The sequence below is a fragment of the Mesoplodon mirus genome (genome assembly GCF_964341445.2).
Source record: "Mesoplodon mirus genome assembly, chromosome: 3".
NCBI classification, from domain to species: Eukaryota; Metazoa; Chordata; class Mammalia; order Artiodactyla; family Ziphiidae; genus Mesoplodon; species Mesoplodon mirus.
In genome coordinates this window covers 153,714,438-153,736,324 of record NC_138978.1, presented here as the reverse complement: position 1 = coordinate 153,736,324, position 21,887 = coordinate 153,714,438, and the positions used below count along the sequence as shown (strand labels likewise).

At 38.2% G+C, this 21,887-nt stretch overlaps 1 protein-coding gene and 1 pseudogene across 4 annotated transcripts in view; one reads left to right on the top strand and one right to left on the bottom strand.

Annotated features, from left to right (window-relative positions):
* The window catches only part of RPS6KC1 (ribosomal protein S6 kinase C1), a 197,708-nt gene that overhangs the window by 162,569 nt on the left and 13,252 nt on the right, over nt 1-21,887 (bottom strand). For all 3 annotated transcript variants that reach the window (XM_082616018.1, XM_082616023.1, XM_082616019.1), the window contains exons 2-3: nt 15,559-15,594; nt 9,312-9,432 (exon numbers count right to left, since the gene is read on the bottom strand). In XM_082616018.1, coding sequence (XP_082472144.1) covers nt 9,312-9,432; nt 15,559-15,594 — 157 coding nt within the window. The remainder of the gene's footprint in view (nt 1-9,311; nt 9,433-15,558; nt 15,595-21,887) is intronic.
* LOC309798960 (NADH dehydrogenase [ubiquinone] flavoprotein 2, mitochondrial-like) lies at nt 8,330-9,163 on the top strand (annotated as a pseudogene). Its single transcript has one exon. The product of its transcript is annotated as an NADH dehydrogenase [ubiquinone] flavoprotein 2, mitochondrial-like (transcript).

Sequence of the window (21,887 nt, the reverse complement as noted above, 5' to 3'; positions counted from 1 at the left end):
CACATACAGACTGAAAGTGAGGGGATGGAAAAAGATATTCCATGCAAATGGAAAGCAAAAGAAAGCTTGAGTAGCAACAGTCATATCAGATAAATTAGACTTTAAAATAAAGACTGTTACAGTGATAAGGAAAGACACTACATGATGATCAAGGGGGCAATCCAAAAAGAAGATATAACAATTATAAATATTTATACACCCAACACAGGAGCACCTCAATATATAAGGCAAATGCTAACCATAAAAGGAGAAATCGACAGTAACACAATAATTGTAGGGGACTTTAACACCCCACTTACACCAACGGACAGATCATCCAAACAGAAAATAAATAAGGAAACACAAGCTTTAAATGACACAATAGACCAGATAGATTTAATTGATATTTATAGGAGAGTCCACCTGAAAGTGGCAGAATACACCTTCTTCTCAGTGCACACAGAAGATTCTCCAGGATAGATACATCCTGGGTCACAAATCAAGCCTTGGAAAGTTTAAGAAAACTGAAATCGTATCAAGCATCTTTTCCAACAACAAGGCTATGAGATTAGAAATCAATTACAGGAAAAGGACAGAAAAAATCACAAATACATGGAGGCTAAACAGCGTGCTGCTAAATAACCAAGAGATCACTGAAGACACCAAAGAGGAAATAAAAAATACCTAGAAACAAATGACAGTGAAAACACGATGACCCAAAACCTATGGGACACAGCAAAAGCAGTTCTAAGAGGGAAGTTTATAGCAATTCAATCTCACCTCAAGAAACAAAAATCTCAAATAAACAATCTAACCTTACACTTAAAGCAACTAGGGAAAGAAGAACAAAGAAAACCCAAAGTCAGTAGAAGGAAAGAATTCATAAATATCAGAGCAGAAATAAATAAAACAGAAATGAAGGAAACAACAGCAAAGATCAATAAAAGTAAAAGTTGGTTCTTTGAGAAGATAAACAAAATTGATAAACCTTTAGCCAGACTCATCAAGAAAAAAAGGGAGAGGGCGCAAATCAAAAAAATTAGAAATGAAATAGGAGAAATCACAACTGACATCACAGAAATACAAAGGATTATAAGAGACTACTACAAACAACTATATGTCATTAAAATGGACAACCTCAAAGAAATGGACAAATTCTTGGAAAGGTACAATTTTCCAAGCATGAACCAGGAAGAAATAGAAAATATAAACAGACCAATCACAAGCACTGAAGTTGAAACTGTGATTAAAAATCTTCCAACAAACAAAAGCCCAGGACCAGATGGCTTCACAGGGGAATTCTACCAAACATATAAAGAAGAGCTAACAGGGCTTCCCTGGTGGCGCAGTGGTTGAGAATCCGCCTGCCGATGCAGGGGACGCGGGTTCGTGCCCCGGTCTGGGAAGATCCCACATGCCGCGGAGCGGCTGGGCCCGTGAGCCATGGCCGCTGAGCCTGTGCGTCCGGAGCCTGCGCTCCGCAACGGGAGGGGCCACAACAGTGAGAGGCCCACGTACCACAAAAAAAAAAAAAAAAAAAAAAAAAAAAAGAAGAGCTAACACCTATCCTTCTCAAACTCTTCAAAAAAATTGCAGAGGAAGGAACACTCCCAAATTTGTTCTATGAGGCCACCATCACCCTGATACCAAAACCAGAAAAAGTTATCATAAAAAAAGAAAATCACAGACCAATATCACTGATGAACACTGAGGACACGAAAATCCTCAACAAAATACTAGCAAACAGAATCCAACAACACTTTAAAAGGATCATACACCATGATCAAGTGGGATTTGTCCCAGGAATGTAAGTATTCTTCAATATACGCAAATAAATCAATGTGATACAGCATATTAGCAAATTAAGGAATAAAAAACCATATGATCATCTCAATAAGTGCAGAAAAAGCTTCTGACAAAATTCAACACCCATTTATGATAAAAACTCTCCAGAAAATGTGCACAGACGGAACCTACTGCGCCATAATAAAGGTCATATATAACAAACCCACACTAAACATCACTGGTGAAAAACTGAAAGCATTTCCACTAAGACCAGGAACAAGACAAGGATGTCCACTCTTGCCACTCATTCAACATAGTTTTGGAAGTCCTAGCCATGGCAATCAGAGAAGAAAAAGAAATAAAACGAATAAAAATTGGAAAAGAAGTAAAACTGCCACTGTTTGCCGATGACATATTATACATTAAAAATCCTAAAAAAGGGCTTCCTTGGTGGCGCAGTGGTTGAGAGTCCGCCTGCCGATGCAGGGGGACACGGGTTCATGCCCTGGTCCGGGAAGATTCCACATGCCACGGAGCGGCTAGGCCCATGAGCCATGGCCGCTAAGCCTGAGCATCCGGAGCCTGTGCTCCGCAACGGGAGAGGCCACAACAGTGAAACGCCCGCGTATCGAAAGAAAAAAAAAAAATCCTAAAGATGCCACCAGAAAACTACTAGAACTAATCAATGAATTTGGTAAAGTTGCAGGATACAAAATTAATGCACAGAAATCTCTTGCATTCCTACACACTAACAGCAAAAGATCAAAAAGAGAAATTAAAGAAACAATCCAATTTACCATCGCAACAAAAAGAATAAAATACCTAGAAATAAACCTACCTAAGGAGGCAAAAGGCCTATACTCAGAAAACTATAAAACGCTGATGAAAGAAATCAAAGACGACATAATCAGATAGGAGAAATATACCATGTTCTTGGATTGGAAGAATCAGATTTGTGAAAATGATTATACTACCCAAAGCAATCTACAGATTCAATGCAATCCCTATTAAATTACCAGTGGCATTCTTCACAGAATTAGAACAAAAAAATTTACCATTTGCATGGAAACACAAAAGACCCTGAATAGCCAAAGCAATCCTGAGGGAATAAAACATGGAGCTGGAGGAATCAGGCTCCCCGACTTCAAGCTATACTGCAAAGCTACAGTAACCAAGACAGCATGGTACTGGCACAAAAACAGAAATATAGATCAGTGGTACAGGATAGAAAGCTCAGAGATAAACCCACACACATATGGTCACCTACTTTATGACAAGTGAGGCAAGAACATACAATGGAGAAAAGACATCCTTGTCAATAAGTGGTGCTGGGAAAGCTGGACAGCTACATGTGAAAGAATGAAATTAGAACACTCCCTAACACCATACACAAAAATAAACTCAAAATGGATTAAAGACATAAATGTAAGACCGGACACTACCAAACTTTTGAGGAAAACAAAGGAAGAACACTCTTTGACATAAACCACAGCAAGATCTTTTTTGACCCACCTCCTAGAGTAATGAAAATAAAACCAAAAATAAACAAATGGGACCTAATGAAACTTAAAAGCTTTTGCACAGCAAAGGAAACAATAAACAAGATGAAAAGACAACCCTCAGAATGGGAGAAAATATTTGCAAATGAAGCAACTGACAAAGGATTAATCTCCAAAATTTACAAGCAGCTCATGCAGCTCAATAACAAAAAAACAAACAACCCAATCCAAAAATGGGCAGAAGACCTAAACAGACATTTCTCCAAAGAAGATGTACAGACTGCCAACAAACACACGAAAGGATGCTCAACATCACTAATCACTAGGGAAATGCAAATCAAAACTACAATGAGGTATCACCTCACACTGGTCAGAGTGGCCATCGTCAAAACATCTATAAACAGTAAATGCTGGAGAGGGTGTGGAGAAAAGGGAAGCCTCTTGCACTGCTGGTGGGAATGTAAATTGGTACAGCCACTATGGAGAATAGTATGGAGGTTCTTTAAAAAACTAAAAATAGAACTACCGTATTACCCAGCAATCCTACTACTGGGCATATACCCTAAGAAAACCATAATTCAAAAGGACACATGTACCCCAATGTTCATTGCAGCTCTATTTACAATAGCCAGGACATGGAAACAACCTAAATGTCCAACAACAGATGAATGGATAAAGAAGATGTGGCACATATATACAATGGAATACTACTCAGCCATAAAAAGGAACGAAATTGGGTCATCTGTAGAGATGTGGATGGACCTAGAGTCTGTCAGTCAGAATGAAGCCAGAAAGACAAAAACAAATATCATACAGTAACACATATATGTAGAATATAGAAAAATGGTAGAGACGAACCTACATGCTGGGCAGGAATAGAGACGTAGATGTACAGAACAGACGTGTGGACCCAGAGGTTGATGGGGAAGGTGGGACGAATTGGGAGATTACGATTGACATATATACACTACCATGCGTAAAACTGATAGCTAGTGGGCACATGCTATAAAGCACAGAAAGCTCAGTTTGGTGCTCTGTGATGACCTAGATGGGTGGGATGGGAGGGCGGGGGAGGGAGGTCCAAGGGGGAGGGGATATAGGTAGACATACAGCTGATTCACTTCATTCTACAGCAGAAACTAACACAACATTCTAAAGCAATTATACTCCAATTAAAAAAAAAATGTTAATAAAAGAATAAGAAATTACCGCTGTCTACTCAGTCATAGAAAAGAATAAATTTTGCCATATGTAACAACATGGATGTACCTGGAAAGTATTATGCTTAGTGAAATAAGGCAGAGAAAGACAAATACTGTATATTTTCACTTATATGTAGAAACTGAAAAATAAAACAAATGAGTATGACAAAACAGAAACAGACACACAGATACATAGAACAAACTAATGGTTACCAGTGGAGACAAGGTTGAGGGGAGGGGCAATATAGGGGTAGGGAATTAAGAGGTACACACTACTAGGCATAAAATTAATAAGATACAAGGGTGTAATGTACAGCACAGAGAATATAGCCAACATTTTATAACTTCAAATAGAGTATAATTTTTAAAAATATCAAAGCACTATGTTGTACACATGAAACTAACATAATATTGTAAATCAGCTAGACTTCAATAACAAAAAAAAAGAAGGAATTTACCACTGTCAAGCTCTGATGTATCAAAGAATATCTTTAATTATCTGAAGAGCTATTAAAATACTCCTCCCTTTTTCAACTACATCATCCGTGTGACCCTAAATTTTCGTCATATACTTCAACCAAAACCATCACCACAAACTGAATCCAGAAGCAGATACAAGAATCAGCTGTTGGGACTTCCTTGGCGCAGTGGTTAAGAATCCGCCTGCCAAGGTGGGGGACACGGGTTTGAGCCCTGGTCTGGGGAGATCCCACATGCCACAGAGCAACTAAGCCTGTGCGCCACAACTACTGAACCTGCGCTCTAGAGCCCGCAAGCCACAACTACTGAAACCCGCGCGCCTAAAGCCTGTGCTCCGCAGCAAGAGAAGCCACCGCAATGAGAAGCCCACACACCGCAACGAAGAGTAGCCCCTGCTCGCTGCAACTAGAGAAAGCTCACAAACAGCAAGGAAGACCCAATGCAGCCAAAAATAAATAAATAAAATAAATTTTTTTTTTTTCCAGTACGCGGGCCTCTCACTGTTGTGGCCTCTCCCATTGCGGAGCACAGGCTCTGGACGCGCAGGCTCAGCAGCCGTGGCTCATGGGCCCAGCCGCTCCGCGGCATGTGGGATCTTCCCGGACCGGGGCACGAACCCATGTCCCCTGCATCAGCAGGCGGACTCCTAACCACTGCGCCACCAGGGAAGCCCAAAATAAATTAATTTTAAAAAAAGAATCAGCTGTCTTCTTTTAATACAGGCATTGGAGGTTTGCAAAAGTAAACTAATACTACTCCTCTAGTTTTTTTGCTTTGGAAAAATCATTTTTCATAAAAATATTAACATGTTAAGTGTGTTTTTATTCTTAATTTAGTACAATAATATTTTTAAACTTCTAGTATGGTAAATATTAAGAGATACAACCAAACAAACAACAGTTCTTCAAGCTTCAATAATTTTTAAGAGTGTAAAGGAGACTCCTGAAGCCAAAGCATCTAATAATCTGATAAATATCTCCTATGTAGACATGAGAATAGATGTGTAGTAAAATTTACCAAAATAGGAAAAGGTATATTCCAAATTGTCCTCCCCAAACTGGTCAAATTTCTACTCTTCCTGTATCCATTTCCCCATAGTAGCTATAATCAAACTTTTAAATTTCTGCCATGAGACTGACTTTTTTTTTGGGGGGTGGGGGGGCTGCATTGAGTCTTTGCTGCTGCGTGCGGGCTTTCTCTAGTTGCGGCTCAACTATTGAGCCCGCGTGCCACAACTACTGAAGCCTGCGTGCCTAGAGCCTGTGCTCCGCAACAAGAAAAGACGCCACAGTGAGAACTCGTGCACCACAACGAACAGTAAGTAGCCCCCACTCGCCACAACTAGAGAAAGCCAGCACGCAGCAATGAAGACTCAACAAGCCAAAAATTAATTAATTAATTAATTAATTTTAAAATAAATAACAGGATGAATATAAAGCTGTCCATACAAGAAAATTTATGGTAAAGTTATAGAAAAAACAAGAAATAACATTCTGTACTCTATTGGTCAAGGTCTAATCAAAGGATTAAAAAACATATCAACTGGGCTTCCCTGGTGGTGCAGTGGTTGAGAGTCTGCCTGCCGATGCAGGGGACACGGGTTCGTGCCCCGGTCCGGGAGGATCCCACATGCCGCGCAGCAGCTGGGCCCGTGAGCCATGGCCGCTGAGTCTGCGCGTCCGGAGCCTGTGCTCCACAACGTGAGAGGCTACAGCAGTGGGAAGCCCGTGTGCCGCAGAAAAAATATATATATATATCAATTATTTTAACAAAGAGAATTTTTTTAAGAAAGAGAATTTAATATAAAAAAAGTAAACTAAGGGCTTCCCTGGTGGCACAGTGGTTGAGAGTCCACCTGCCGATGCAGGGGACACGGGTTCGTGCCTCGGTCCGGGAGGATCCCACATGCCGCGCAGCAGCTGGGCCCGTGAGCCACGGCCGCTGAGTCTGCGCGTCCGGAGCCTGTGCTCCGCAACGTGAGAGGCTACAGCAGTGGGAAGCCCGTGTGCCGCAGAAAAAAAATATATATATATCAATTATTTTAACAAAGAGAATTTTTTTAAGAAAGAGAATTTAATATAAAAAAAGTAAACTAAGGGCTTCCCTGGTGGCGCAGTGGTTGAGAGTCCGCCTGCCGATGCAGGGGAAACGGGTTCGTGCCCCGGTCTGGGAAGATCCCACATGCCGCAGAGCAGCTGGGCCCGTGAGCCACGGCCGCTGAGCCTGCACATCTGGAGCCTGTGCTCCACAATGGGAGAGGCCACAACAGTGAGAGGCCCGCGTACCGCAAAAAAAAAAAAAAAAAAAAGAAAAAGTAAACTAAGTATGTGAAAACGAAGGCAAAAAAAGGAACACCAAGGTATCAAACTAACAGAAACTAACAAGTGTTGGCAAAGGAGGAAGAGAGACTGGAACCCTTATGCACAGCTGGTGCAAATGTAAAATAGAGCAGCCACTATGGAAAACAACACGGTGGTTCCTCCAAAAATTGAAAATAAAATTACCGTTATGATCCAGTAATTCCACTTTCGGTATATACCCAAAAGAATTAAAAGCAGGAACTGAACTGATATGTGTACACCCACGTTCACAGCAGTATTATTTTTAATAGCCAAAAGGTAAGAGCAATCCAGGCGTTCACTGATGGATGAAAAAATAAACAAAGTGGTGTCTACACACACAATGGACTATACTCAGACACAAGAAGGAAATTTTGACACATGCTATTGATACAACATAGGTGAATCTTGAGAAATTATGCTAAGTGAAATGAGCCACTCACAAAAGGACAAATACTGTATGATTTCACTTATATGAGGTGCCGATCCACAGTTGGTTGAATCCATAGATACAGAACCTGCAGATCCAGAGGGCTGACTGCACAACACCATTTTATATAAGGGACTTGAGCATCCACAGATTCTGGTATCCACAGGAGGTCCTGGAACCAATCCCCCACAGACACCAAGGGACAACTGTATAAGAATAATTCAGGGCTTCCCTGGTGGCGCGGTGGTTAAGAGTCCGCCTGCCGATGCAGGGGACACGGGTTCGTGCCCCAGTCCGGGAAGATCCCACATGCCGCGGAGAGGTTGGGCCCGTGAGCCATGGCCGCTGAGCCTGCGCGTCCGGAGCCTGTGCTCCGCAACGGGAGAGGCCACAACAGTGAGAGGCCCGCGTACCGCAAAAAAAAAAAAAAAAAAAAAAAAAAAAAGAATAATTCAATGTCACCTCATGTTCCTACAGGGTTTTTCTATTTGCTTCATCGGTTTGAGTTTGAGTTGTTGTTCTGGTGCTGTTTTTCCATGAAAGAAAGGAGTAAATGCATTCTGAGTTAACAAAACCACAGCAAGAACATGAAAAAACAGGAGACCTGAAAGGCCTGCAGTTTGGCCTGCCATGTTCCTCTCCATGGCACCCGGGGCCCACGCAGCCTGCCTCACCGCCCAGTGGGGAAGACATATAAGGAATTTGCATAAGACAGCTGTGCAGAATGGAGCTGGAGGAGCCTTATTTGTGCAGAGAGATACTCCTGAGAATAACCCAGATACTCCATTTGATTTCACACCAGAAAACTATAAGCAGATAGAGGCCACTGTAAAAAACTACCCAGAAGGGCATAAAGCAGCAGCTGTGCTTCCAGTCCTGGATTTAGCCAAAGACAGAATGGATGGCTGCCCATCTCTGCTATGAACAAGGCTGAAGAAGTTTTATAAATACCTCCAATGAGAGTATATGAAGTAGCAACTTTTTATACAATGTATAATAGAAAGTCAGTCGAAAGTATCATATTCAAGTCTGCACTACTATACCTTGCATGCTTCGAAATTCTGACAGCATACTGGAGACCACTCAGAAAAAGCTTGGAATAAAGGCTGGGGAGACTACACCTGACAAACTTTTCACTCTTAGAGAAGTGGAACGTTTAGGGGCCTGTGTAAATGCACCAATGATTCAAATAAATGACAACTACTATGAGGATCTGACACTTAAGGATATTGAAGAAATTACTGATGAACCCAAAGCTGGCAAAATCCCAAAACCTGGGCCAAGGAGTGGATGATTCTCATGTGAACCAGCCAGAGGTCTTACCTCTTTGACTGAACCACCTAAAGGACTTGGCTTTGGTGTGCAAGCAGGTCTTTAATTTATATTCATAGCAAGTATGTCACTGGAGAAATAAAATAGGAATCTCCTATCTTAAAAAAAAAAGGAACATGAAAAAACTTCAGTTGCTTGAGGCAGGATAGGAATTATCTTAATAAGGGTCTTCTGACTTCATGGTACAGTGTTTCAGTGTTCAGTATATATACACAATTAGCTAATCATCATTTTTAAAAATCACAATTTCAAAATAATCACTTACCAAACACTATTCCTTTAGCAAATGGAGGAAACAATTCTGAACGTCGGAATAAGTTTTTGTGAATTTGCCATAGTTCTTTGTGTAGTTTCTTAAAGTCACTATATCTCTTCCATACAATTATCTAAAGAGAGAAGATAATTAAATGTGTAACTCACAGTGAAACCATAGATATCTGAACAACAAATAATCTTTTTATTAAAGTGCTCAAAATTGTCATGCAAAGGAAAACATACATGTTCTAACCAATATGGTTAACTGTCTAAAATTAACTAATAATATTTGATTTAAAAATATAAAGCAGCAATTCTTCCTCAAACTGTTCTGTTTGGGTTTTTAAATTTCATTTTAAACAAGTACTATTTTCTTCATACTAGAAAAATATCAACCTGGTACAAAAAAGGTTTACACTACATAAAATGTCACTTAACCTCTTCAAACATTAATTACTATTACCCTGGAAACGAGTTAGATGTCAAAATATATATTCATCTCAAAAACAGCATGTTTATAAACACAAAGTAGTTTAGACAATTTTTTAAACATAAAAAACATACTCAGCACTTCCCTAAAAGAATAATCTGAAAAACACTGAAAAAATGGCTTTATAGCAAATAATTAACCTAAACTTTTGCATTTCATAAACCTCAATAAAAATAGTAACAAGATTTCTGGAGGCAAGGTAAATCCTGATCAGAATACCACTAAAATTAGGGTATTTCAAAAAACAAAATAACAATCATTTAGATTATACAACATGTAAAAGTTTACCTTCATTAGTTTAAATTATTGTCAACTTATTTAGATTAGAAAGAAAAAAACCCTTAATAAAAAGAATTTGACACATGGCCTTGATGTCGCTGATTCAGCCCCTCAGTTGCCACAAAATAGGGTAAAACTGAGTTTTAAATTCCATTACCTGGTATATTGGGGCCTTTACTTCTGAAAAACCTAATTATTTCACTTCTAACAAACTCAATAGCGTAATGCTAATAAGCAAATCTTAGGCCAAAGAGGTAACCAAGTGTGATTTAAGAGACTTGTCAAAAAATCTACTCCTGTATATAAGAAATTCTTCACTAAACTCTGCCATACTATCAAAAATTCTACCATGAGTACTAAGTGTCTTGCTTTAATGTAGGAGACTTGCTTTTAATCCTAGGAGACTAGTCAGACTATAATATGAATTAATTTAAACAAACTGCTTCCTCCTGATCCTTCCTTTTATTCACTTACTTGACAATAAAAATAGTCATCAAAACAAATATTTTCATGAGCCTACGTTATGCTAGGCACTGTGTTGGCACAAAGGATGAAGAAATGAGAAACCAAGTCCCTCCTTTAAAGAGTTCCCTGTCGAATTAGGAAGAATAAGCCAACACAATAACTACATCACAAGACAGCATGATAAATGCTTAAAACAGTAGCCCAAGCGTATCATGGAAGGAGCACCTACACAAAGTACTGACTTAGGTGGGCATACTGAAGGGACATAATAGCTAGAACAAAAAAAAAAAAAAAAAATAGAGAGAGAAGTAGTTGGGAATGAAGTATTTAAAAGGAGAGTGAGATGCCAAATATAACTACTAAAATTTTGGCTTTTGCAACTGGATAAATGGTAGTGTTATTCTCTAAGGTAAAGAGCAAAGGAGAAAAAGCTGTTTTGAGATAAGAACGAAGTTCAATTTTAGACATATTTTATTTAGGTGCATGTGAGGCATTTAATTGGAGTTGTCCAATAGAAAAGACAGGTTTGGAGTTCAAGAGCAAAAACTAAACAAGATGTATTAACTGGGGAGTCATCGGGAGAGAGGTGGTAACCACTCAGAAAACATTTCTCAGCATTTGTAACAAGATGAGGAATCTAACAACTGAATGATGGGGGTCAGCCAGAAGTAAGGAAGAAACCAAGCACAAAGTAAGTATTTAAGAAGCTCAGCTATGCCATGACACAGGACACCTGGATGGAAGAAGGGATTTTATTTTAAATGGAAGTAAACAAGACAAATGCTGACAGCAGAAAATCAACAGTTCCAGTAAAAGACAGAGTAAGAGGAACTAACTGAGAGAGCTAAACCAACACTCGAAAAGTAAAAGGTCTCAGGACAGTGAGATCACAAGTGATTTTAATTTTCATATCTTGCTTCTCTGTAGTTTCTAATTTTGATACATTAACATAATTTTGTCATGGGAAAATAGTGTTATTTTTATATTTTTTAAATAGATCAAATTATGGTGCTACCACATTTGCCAAGGGCTTAAGGGGGAAATGGGTGGTGGGCTCATGACAGTAATCTTTTTTTTTTTTTTTTTTGTCTGTGTTAGGTCTTTGTTGCCGCACGCGGGCTTTCTCTAGTTGCGGCGAGTGGGGACTACCCTTCGTTGCAGTGCGCGGGCTTCTCACTGAGGTGGCTTCTCTTGTTGCGGAGCACGGGCTCTAGGTGCATGGGCTTCAGTAGTTGTAGCACGCGGGCTCAGCAGTTGTGGCTCGCGGGCTCTAGAGCACAGGCTCAGTAGTTGTGGCGCATGGGTTTAGTTGCTCTGAGGCATGTGGGATCTTCCCGGACCAGGGCTCGAACCTGTGCCTGCATTGGCAGGTGGATTCTCAACCACTGCGCCACCAGCGAAGTCGTCATGACAGTAATCTTACATAAGGGAAATGCAATCCTTAAAGCCATTATAAACTAGACACGAGAGCTATTCAAAAGACTGAAGCTCATGGAAACAATTAAATCTGCAGATAAAATTTATATTCTAGTTAGGGTCATTTTCAGATAAAGTCAGAGTAACTTAAAGGGCAAAAGTTAACAATTGAATCACAATAAGAATAATAATACCGTGGCATATAAACCAGTAGATAGTCTGTCATAGCCAAAATTAGAGAATCTGTGTTTCTTCACCATGCCCTAATTTACTCACTCATATATTCCTTATTCTGGACTCTAAGACTGTAGAAGTGAAATACCTAAGAGCAAATATAAACCTTCAAAAAAAGGCAGGAAATCAAAGCATCCCAAAAATGTCACCATCTACTGCCTCCTTTTCTTCTTACTCCTTTTGAGCTTGGACATTTCTAGAAATCTTCAAAATGTAAATGTGAACGAAAGCACACGTCCATTACATCAGCAAGTATGGATGTCTATAACTGGACTATACAAAGTCCCAAAAGATACATGCAAAACATATTTTTTCTAATAATCAATTCTTTCCTATCAGGAAAAAAAAAGTTATATTAACAGCTATTACTCTGCAGAACCAACCCTGCAGAAATTTCCTATTTATTATAGTTACTCTGAATAAAATTCCTCAATTAAATATTAATTCAGTGACAATCATAATAGACTACAAATTTAATAAAAGCTTAATTTTCATTAAAAACACTGCCTTAAATACTTTTTACATAAAACAAATGCTTTCTTTTCAGATGATTTCTCTTAACGATACCAAAAAAACTTTAGATCTTTTACAAAACCACTCAATTCAATTAACTCTGTCCTTTTTACGCTCATATAGTATTTAAAACTAGCTGGATCATCTTTTCCTGCAACATCACTGCTTACAAATTTTCTTTCCTCCCCTTTTGAAGAACCTTTTCTTTCCCTTGACACATTTCAGAATGTGCTCAAGTAGCTTTTCTAAAACTATTTTATTTATGAAATGACTTCAACGTTAGAGATTTCTGACATGATACATAGAAAGTTCTATTTTGGTTCTCATTTCCCACATTTCCCCAGTGAAATTTACTACCTAGAGAGAAACAGAGCTATAGGTTACTTTTTTTTTTTAAAGGTGGGGGGGAGGAGGGCACAACATCTCCATCTTTTTCTTTACCTTCTGCAAGTGTTCAGAGCAGTGGTCCCCAACCTTTTTGGCACCAGGGACCAGTTTCATGGAAGACACTTTTTCCATGGACTGCAGGGGGGAGGGAGGGGGAGGCATGGGGGGCGTTTCATGCGGTAACGCGAGCAATGGGGAGCGGCAGATGAAGCTTTGCTCACTCGCCTGCCACTCACCTCCTGCTGTGCGGCCCACTTCCTAACAGACCACAGATCAGTACCAGTCCGTGGCCCGGGGCGTTGGAGACCCCTGCTCTAGAGAATCTACTGAACAAGAAGCCACATTAACTATTGCTATCCCCCTTAAGATTCACCCATGCTGCTCTTAATAAATAAAAATTTAGAGGGAATTTTTAAAAGATAAAAAGAAAAAACTATCCTGGGTAATTTTAAATTATTTACTCCATGTGAGTGTTTTGGCATCCTCAGGAAGAAAACAGAGCTATCTGGTAGCATGCACCAAGGGGTGTGTGTGTGTGTGTAAAAAAGAGCTAAATTTCTCCACTTTTATAAGGATACCATATTATTAGCCCTATACTTGCTTAGACAAGCAGTACATCTACTGATCTTCAATAGCACTTGTGAAGCATGACTAAATTCTAAGCAATAACTAAATGAATTTGTAAACAGAGAAAGAAAGTGAAAAGAAAGGAAACAGAAACAAATTCTAGGTGGTAAAATTCCTCTCCTAAATAAGAATTCCAATGTTTAAATGAAATACGTGGGAAACCAAAAAATGTTGCTATAACTTCAAGGATATTTATACTTCAAGAAGCAAGCTAGACAGAAGACATTCTTTTCAAAATTTTATTCCATTTCTAACAAAGGACCATGCAATCGTCTAACTAAAGGACACTTACAAGAGTTTTCTGATGAATGGTTCACCAACAGTTGTTATTATAAAAGAGATTTCCCCAAAAAAGGATTAAGGAAATGGCAGAGAGTATGTTCATGGATAGGTTGGTTCAGGATTCTCCCTGGAAAAGGGGAACATCAAGCTACAAACTACAGCACAGCAATCAGACAATGTATTCAACGGAAACACAACCCATTTTCAATTCTAACAGAGTTGTAAATTTTCAAAAGCAGAATAGCCTGGAATTGACTATTAATTCAACATAATTAATAGAATTCTAAGGAATAGTTCATACTAATCAACTGACACTTAAGTAGAAAGAGTACTTTATCAATCAAAGGTACAAGTTATTTTCACTGCCATTTTGAAAGGATAGAGATATACAGATACAGATCTAGACATAGATACAGATATAGCCTTTTCTTCCTAAATAACAATATTACAATATTCTCTTCCTGGCTCTTGGTGGGGGGTGGGGTGAGATATCTTAAAACCCCTAAGGAAAAAGTATGAAATCATTTTAAAATGTGTCTTTTATTGAACTTTTTTTAACAACAGGACAAAAACAAGTATCAGATCAGATATAGCAAGTAATGGTAATATATAAAAGTTAAAATATTATCTAAACATGTGTCACAAATTCAAACCAACCGGTAGCAAACAATCAACTTAAATCTATGAATCAAGCCAGGTATGTACAGTAAGGAGTAGTGGGGCTTGTGGCTAAATAGATAGCATAAAGTTCACCTGAAGACATTAAAATGCAATTAAAAAAATAACTTGCAGAATCAAGACTGCCAATTTACAACATCTGTTTTAAACACTTTAGTAGGAAGAAAAAATATATATATATATATATGCTCTTCTAATCCTACTGTAAATAAGCAAGGACCAAAATGAAAGTAAATTTTAAAATGTTAAAAAAAAAAGCTAACTCCTCAGTTAGGATTCCTAAAGGATATATAACAAGGATAAAGTAATTATAAATAGAGAATTCCACAGTTTTAAGCAAAAATATAACAAGCTGTTATTTTAGAAAGAGGGAAATAGTCTGTAAAAAAACCACAAAATTTTAAAAAGAAACATCTACACCCAAAGCAGTTTTCCAACATGCCAACTCAGTATAAAAATGAAAGTAAATGGAAACACATAATTTATTATCATGATCTTTAAAATTAATACTAGTTACCAAATACTTTCTCTTTTTTTTTTAAAAAAACCAAACAGGCATCATGATTTTGAAATAGGTAAAGAGGGGCCCTTAACTGATACTGAAATCTTATGAGTTGTAGTTATCAGAAAAATTATCACATTATTAAACGGCACTATAATTCCTGAAATTCTTATTTATATAACTTAACACCTACTGAAACTTGACATGTACTTAATAGGTCTGAAATAAGACATTTCAGCTATTGTTTAATGAATTGCAGACAATCTCCAGATAAACATACAAATACAAAAACCGACATACAAATAATTGTTTCCTCAATAAAGCATTTAAGTAAATTTTTGTCAAATACATAAAATAAAATTTTCATATGGATAAACATGTTACCTCCTGGACATCCTCTGGATTTCTTCGTGAAACAACCTAAAACAAAGCATACACATAAATCATTTCATTACTTTCAACAGCATTTGTATGAAAAATTCAATTTGCTTAAAGAAAAAGAAATACTGTATTATATCACTTACACAGAAGTCAGTTATATAACTTCAGTATCTGAAACACATACTAAAAAATTAAGCAAAAAGGCAACTAAAATAAAGTCCACATGCTAAAGTTCATGTATTATTACATTCACAAGAGAATGCCTCATGCTTTCCCTCTTACTTGACATAATTCTAACAGCTTGTCTATCCCCCTTTCCAGCCTACATATAAATCAGAAGCATAAAAAGCAGCTGCACCTGGACAAAGTATACAAAACGATAGCACTGCTTTATTTTTTTTTCATTTTTTGTCTTTTTTTCTGTATTATTTCTTACAACTGTATGTGAATCTACAATTAGCTCAATAAAAATTTCAAGTTAAAGAAAAAAACAGCAACCACAATGCTCCCATACACCACTATTTGTTAGAAGTAATCACTGACCTCCTAATGGTGAAGAAGAAAACAAAAGTAACCCGTAAAAAATTATATACATCGTCCTCATCCTTAAGGAGCTCCTGGCTGAAGGCATAAAACAGTAAACATGATACGATGGCCATTCTGTAAGTACAGACTAAGAGAGGAACAGGGATGGAGGTGCAAATAAAACAGACAGAAAAGGTCAGGGAAAACATCAAAGATGAAGGATGAGGGGGAGGAGAGGATTCCAGACACAAGAGAAGGAACGCTGGACAAGCTGGAATGGAAGGAGCTTTAGGGTCGCTTGTCAGCTGCATTTTACAGTTAAATTCAAATTTAAATTCCTAAGACTGACTGCATATGGGCCTTTAAGGTGTGATTGGCACCTGGCATCATCCCTTACTATCCTTCAAGGCCCCAGGACCTAACCCTATTACCTCTTGGACCCCCAGCCCATCTTTCCACCCACACAGATCTCTTTTCCAGGAGGTCAAATTTATCAAGTGTATCCCCACCCCTACCTGAAGGCTACCATGCTCACTGTTCCCTTTGCCTGAAATGCTTTTCCCCTCAGTATTTTCATGGGTTGTTCCTTCATCTCTTTCAAATCTTTACCCAAATGTCAATTTCTCAGCGAGGACTTTTCTGTCCTTCCTATTTAAAATACAGCTCTACTCACACCTGGCATTCTCTATCCTTTTCCCCTGATTTATGGTTTTCAAAATATTATGCTATGTATTTTACTTGTTATCTATTTTGTAACCTGTGTGTAGGCAAGGACTTTTATCTGTTTTGTTCACTGCTATACTCCCCTGGCCAGTAACTGACTTGTGGTAAATATTCAGTAAATATTCAAGGATTAAATTTTTAAAATTATATACATCATTCGGGGACAAATAATCCTATCAATATTCCCTGAGCAAGGGGGATGGGGAGGGGAGGCGGTGGATTCTTTCAGACTTCTCTAATGACAAAAGCCAAAAAGCCTAACACCATTTACAAAGAATTCCTCACAAAATTTACAAAAAAGAAGAAGGCTGGGTGCTTAAATCATCAAATAGCATTGTAGAGTGGGAAAATCTCACATTAGATACATAATACCCTCTATGCAAATGTAAAAATCATGAATTTGATGCTACAATATGTATTTTGCAGAAACAAACAAAAAGATACATCAAACATATTAAAATGGTTGACTGTGAATGAGAGGAAAAAAGTCCTTGATGACTGGTGACAATGAACTGGGAGATTATGATCAACTCAACACTACCCCTGAGGTCCAAAACAAAAACAAAAAGTATACTATTTAAAGTCAGACAAACCTGGGTTCAAATTATAGTTGCTCCACTTACAGGTTTGGTCTCCTCTGTAAAATGAGGATAATACTCCCTAGGTCTGATCTCCTCTGTAAAATGGGAATAATAGTCCCTGCCTGGCCTGCCTATAATTGACATCAAATACGAACAGAACAAGAACTCCATAATTAAAAAGTCATCTCCCTCTCTCTCTTACTAGAGAGTTTAACGCAAGAATGCCAACAGAGGGACTTCCCTGGTGGCAGAGTGGTTAAGAATCTGCCTGCCAATGCAGGGGACACGGGTTCGAACCCTGGACCAGGAAGATCCCACATGCCATGAAGCAACTAAGCCCGTGCACCACAACTACTGAGCCTGCACTCTAGAGCCCACGAGCTGCAACTACGGAGCCTGCGTGCCACAACTACTGAAGCCCACACGCCTAGAGCCCGTGCTCCACAACAAGAGAAGCCACCGCAATGAGAAGCCCATGCACTGCAACAAAGAGTACCCCCAGTCGCTGCAACTAGAGAAACCCCATGTGCAGCAATGAAGACCCAACACAGCCAAAAATAAATAAATAATTTATAAATTAATAAATTAAATTTTAAAAAAAGAATGCCAACAGAAAAGGTTTTCAATTTCTTGCCACTCTATTCTACAATTTTCAGGATATAAAATTTGGTGAAATCTCTTAGCAATTTTCATTAATTTAAAACAGTGCTGTCCAATAATACTTTCTCTGATGATGGAAGGAAATGTTCCCTATCTGCACTATACAACACAGGAGCCTCTGGCCACATGCTTCTGTGTGGCTACTGAGCACTTGAAATATGGCTACTGCAACTGAAGAACTTAATTTTTAATTTTATTTCATTTAAATTAAATTTAAATAAAAGTAGCCACATATGGCTAATGGCTACCATATTAAACAACACAGATTTAAAGTAAGAGGTTAGAAAGCTAACTAACAACCATATGTTATTCAAATATTGGATTTTAGCTATTACTTTCAAATTCCAACCCTCCCCGAAAAAACTTTCCAAAAGATTTTGGAAGCACACACACCTTTCCAAAAGTAAGGTGTTTCACATAATTAAATGATTTAATTTTGCCTCCTATAACTTTTTCTTATATTTTTATAAAATGTGGTAACAAGAAGAAAGTTAGAGATAATCAATCCACTAATATCCACCCACCAAAAATAATCAACGTATGATCACTGGCAATAAGATTTATTCAGCTGTTCCTTACATTCTAAGATGTACCTTTCTGAAAATTTACTAATTTCCTGAATTTACAACTCAATCATTTTATAAACATACTAAAGTACCTTGCTATTTTAAATAATCTTTTTTTACACATGCAAATGATCTTTTTGTGACAAAAGAAATTATTTCCTGGTTTGGTGAATGTATCAGAAGTATCACATTTTAGATTTTCCTCAGGCAAGCCATTCCAGAAATCAAATATATGTGTACTGCAATATGCAAAAATATATTAGTAATCCCCTAATGATATCCACAATTTTAAAACCATTTCATCAGAAATAACCAATCTGATTATGATTCCTCATCCACACTCTTACTGGCTCACATACTTCTGCTGTGTGCTGGGGCTACGATGGTGAGCAAAAGAAAGTCCCCGCCTTCACAATTCCCAGAGCTCACAGTCTGGTGGTGCGCAAGACTGTAGTGTGCTAAGCAACAGAGTAAGAAGTGCTTCATCCTAGGCGCTTCCCATGATACTGAATGCTCACTGAATTCTTGTCCAGACCACAGTGGCATCCCAGAAGCAGACAAGAACAGTTTAGTGACTTAAGACCTTCAGTGTTTTCATAGTAAGTTACTCATGGTTATTACAGAAAATCAAAGCCTAAGTACTCAAACTACCTAAGTGAAGGTCTTTAATTTTTTTATATTTATTTATTTATTTTTGGCTGTGTTGGGTCTTAGTTGCAGCACATGGGATCTTTGTTGCAACATACGGGATCTTTCACTGCGGCGTGAAGGCTCTTCATTGCAGCGCAGGGGCTTTTCTCTAGTTGTGGCATGCCGGCTCAGGTGTGGCGCATGGGCTCCAGAGCACGTGGGCTCTGTAATTGCGGCACATGCGCTATCTAGTCATGGCTCGCATGCTCAGTAGTTGTCCCGCGGCATGTGGGATCTTAGTTCCCCGACCAGGGATCGAACTTGCATCCCCTGCACTGGAAGGCAGATTCTTAACCACTGGACCACCAGGGAAGTCCCAAAGGTCTTTAATTTTAAGCTCCCAAAAGGAACTTCTCTTCACCCTCACATACTTCTCATATGGAAGGGGGAAAATTTACTTAGGCAGAGTTCAGAAAATTAAGTCAAAAGCTATTTCCTGAGCATTAATTATCCTTTTCCCAAACAACATAAATAAAGCTTACTGAAAATCATGTCTGGAAAGTAGAGGGCCTGATTCTCCTCTTTCCTCTTTGGTTTATTTGCTTCTCTTTTGTAGGTTCTTCTTCCTCCTTCTACCCTCAACACTCTGCAATCACTCCAAGAATCAGTCCTAACTCTGCTTCTTAGCCTCCTTTTTAGAATTAAGAGAGAAAGACCATATCCATGCTAATTCTGTTCAAGGCACTGTGCTAGGCATGTGGCGGGGCGGGGGGGGACTTGACTTTGTACATCTGCATTTGCAAAGCATTTTATTGATATATCAGTGTTTCATGTTACTCTCTGAGCAACCTATGAATTAGGCAGAAGTGGTTATTATGAGTCCCCCTTTTACCCAACAAGGAAGAGATCCAGAAACCTGTGCAAGGTCACATGGCTATTCACCTTCAGATTGGAATGAGAACTCGGAGAGTCTGACTCCTGGTTCAGTGCTCTTTCTGTGGTACTCTACTGCATCCGTCCATTCATCTGCAGTATCTTTAGCAATAACTAACTTTACTTACTTCCACAACACCCTTCACTATTGTTTTATTTATTCTTTCTCTTACTCATTCAACAAATATCAGTGCCTACTCTGCTGCTAGGTACTGAAGCACAGTGGTGAAAACACTGGGTCTGATTCCTACATCACATTATAAAAATATAATCACTTGCCAAATACATTACCAAGTTCAACCACTTGGCATCCCACTATAAGGATTCGGTATTCCCACGTGTGTAATCTCACTTAAATGAGTTAACAATGTGTCCTCTGAAATGAAAACCAAAAACACAAATGTATTAGGATAACATGAGTTAAGCCCAAATGTCCTTTAGTAGTAACTCTTTCTAACTAAATAATTCTCTTCAGCGGGACTGCCAAATTGACAAAAAATAAGAATGTCAAATCAGAATCTGAAGAAAAATATGATCATACTGAATATGAACAAGACTGAGCCCTCAGACCAAGATTTCTATAACTTTTAAAACTATATTAGCAATTATCTAAATAAGTAGTATCAATTCCAAAACAAAAATACTGTAATTTCACCCTGATATAGATTGCTAGCATTTAGTAATTTTTTTCTGGGAGAATTTCAATATTTTGTCATAAAATTCAGCCTATAATTTCACAAAAGTTAGAATTTAAAGCAGTGATTGTTTTCACTTAAAGTTCATAAATTTCCACTGCAAGCGTTAGCTACCACTGGCTCAGTAAGTACTATACATATCTTGAAGAGCCTTTTGCTATAGAGAATTATATCACCAAGTCATCCTGCAAATTATTGTGCTAAAGCTGTGCTTCAAAAGCCATGTGCCACGGTATACGGATACTCTTTAATAATCGGTGCTTTCAAAAGAGGCTTAATGGTCAACTCAGTTTACCTTTGTTTTAAAAAAAAATTTTTTTTTTTTACAGCAGAATTTCTCAAGGCCTTAACACACTATTATGCCTAGTAAATCTCCAAAAGGAAAATATATAGTATTCCCCAAGGTCATTTATCCACTCATCTTTTTATTTTTATCATAGGTTGTTTATTTACTATTATTTGATTTATTTAGTGCAACGCCTACTAAAATTTGAAACACAGTTGGGAAATGTTACTGCAACGTTTGTAGTCCATCTGCCTCGGTTAATGCCAATGACAAGTTCTGAATTTAGGAAAACAAATAAGGGCTCACAGTGAAGGTTAACTCTCTCTCACTGTGCTAAGAAATTAAATACTTCGTTTCATTCAATCAACAAGACAATATTGCCTGGTAGAATGAGATAACCAAGGACCAAGAGCATATATTATCATACTAATACTAATCAGATTAATCAGTAACAGAGAGGATTGGATCTCAAAATTCTGTGATTCCGAACAAAGTGCTCTTTCCAGGACATAACAGATCTACCCTCCTAGAGATTAAAATTCCAAGTAATAGTCCTAATGCCTGTTAGGTAAACCCATTTGTCTTTCACAAAGAAATGCAAGTAAACCAAAAAATAGACGTTGAAGAAGCACTTTGGCAGATCAGAAGGATCAAAGAAGAGAGTCTGAATACCAGCTCTGGCACTAGCTATAAACTGCTTTCTTGCCAGTTCAGTGCTAAACCAAAGAAAAGC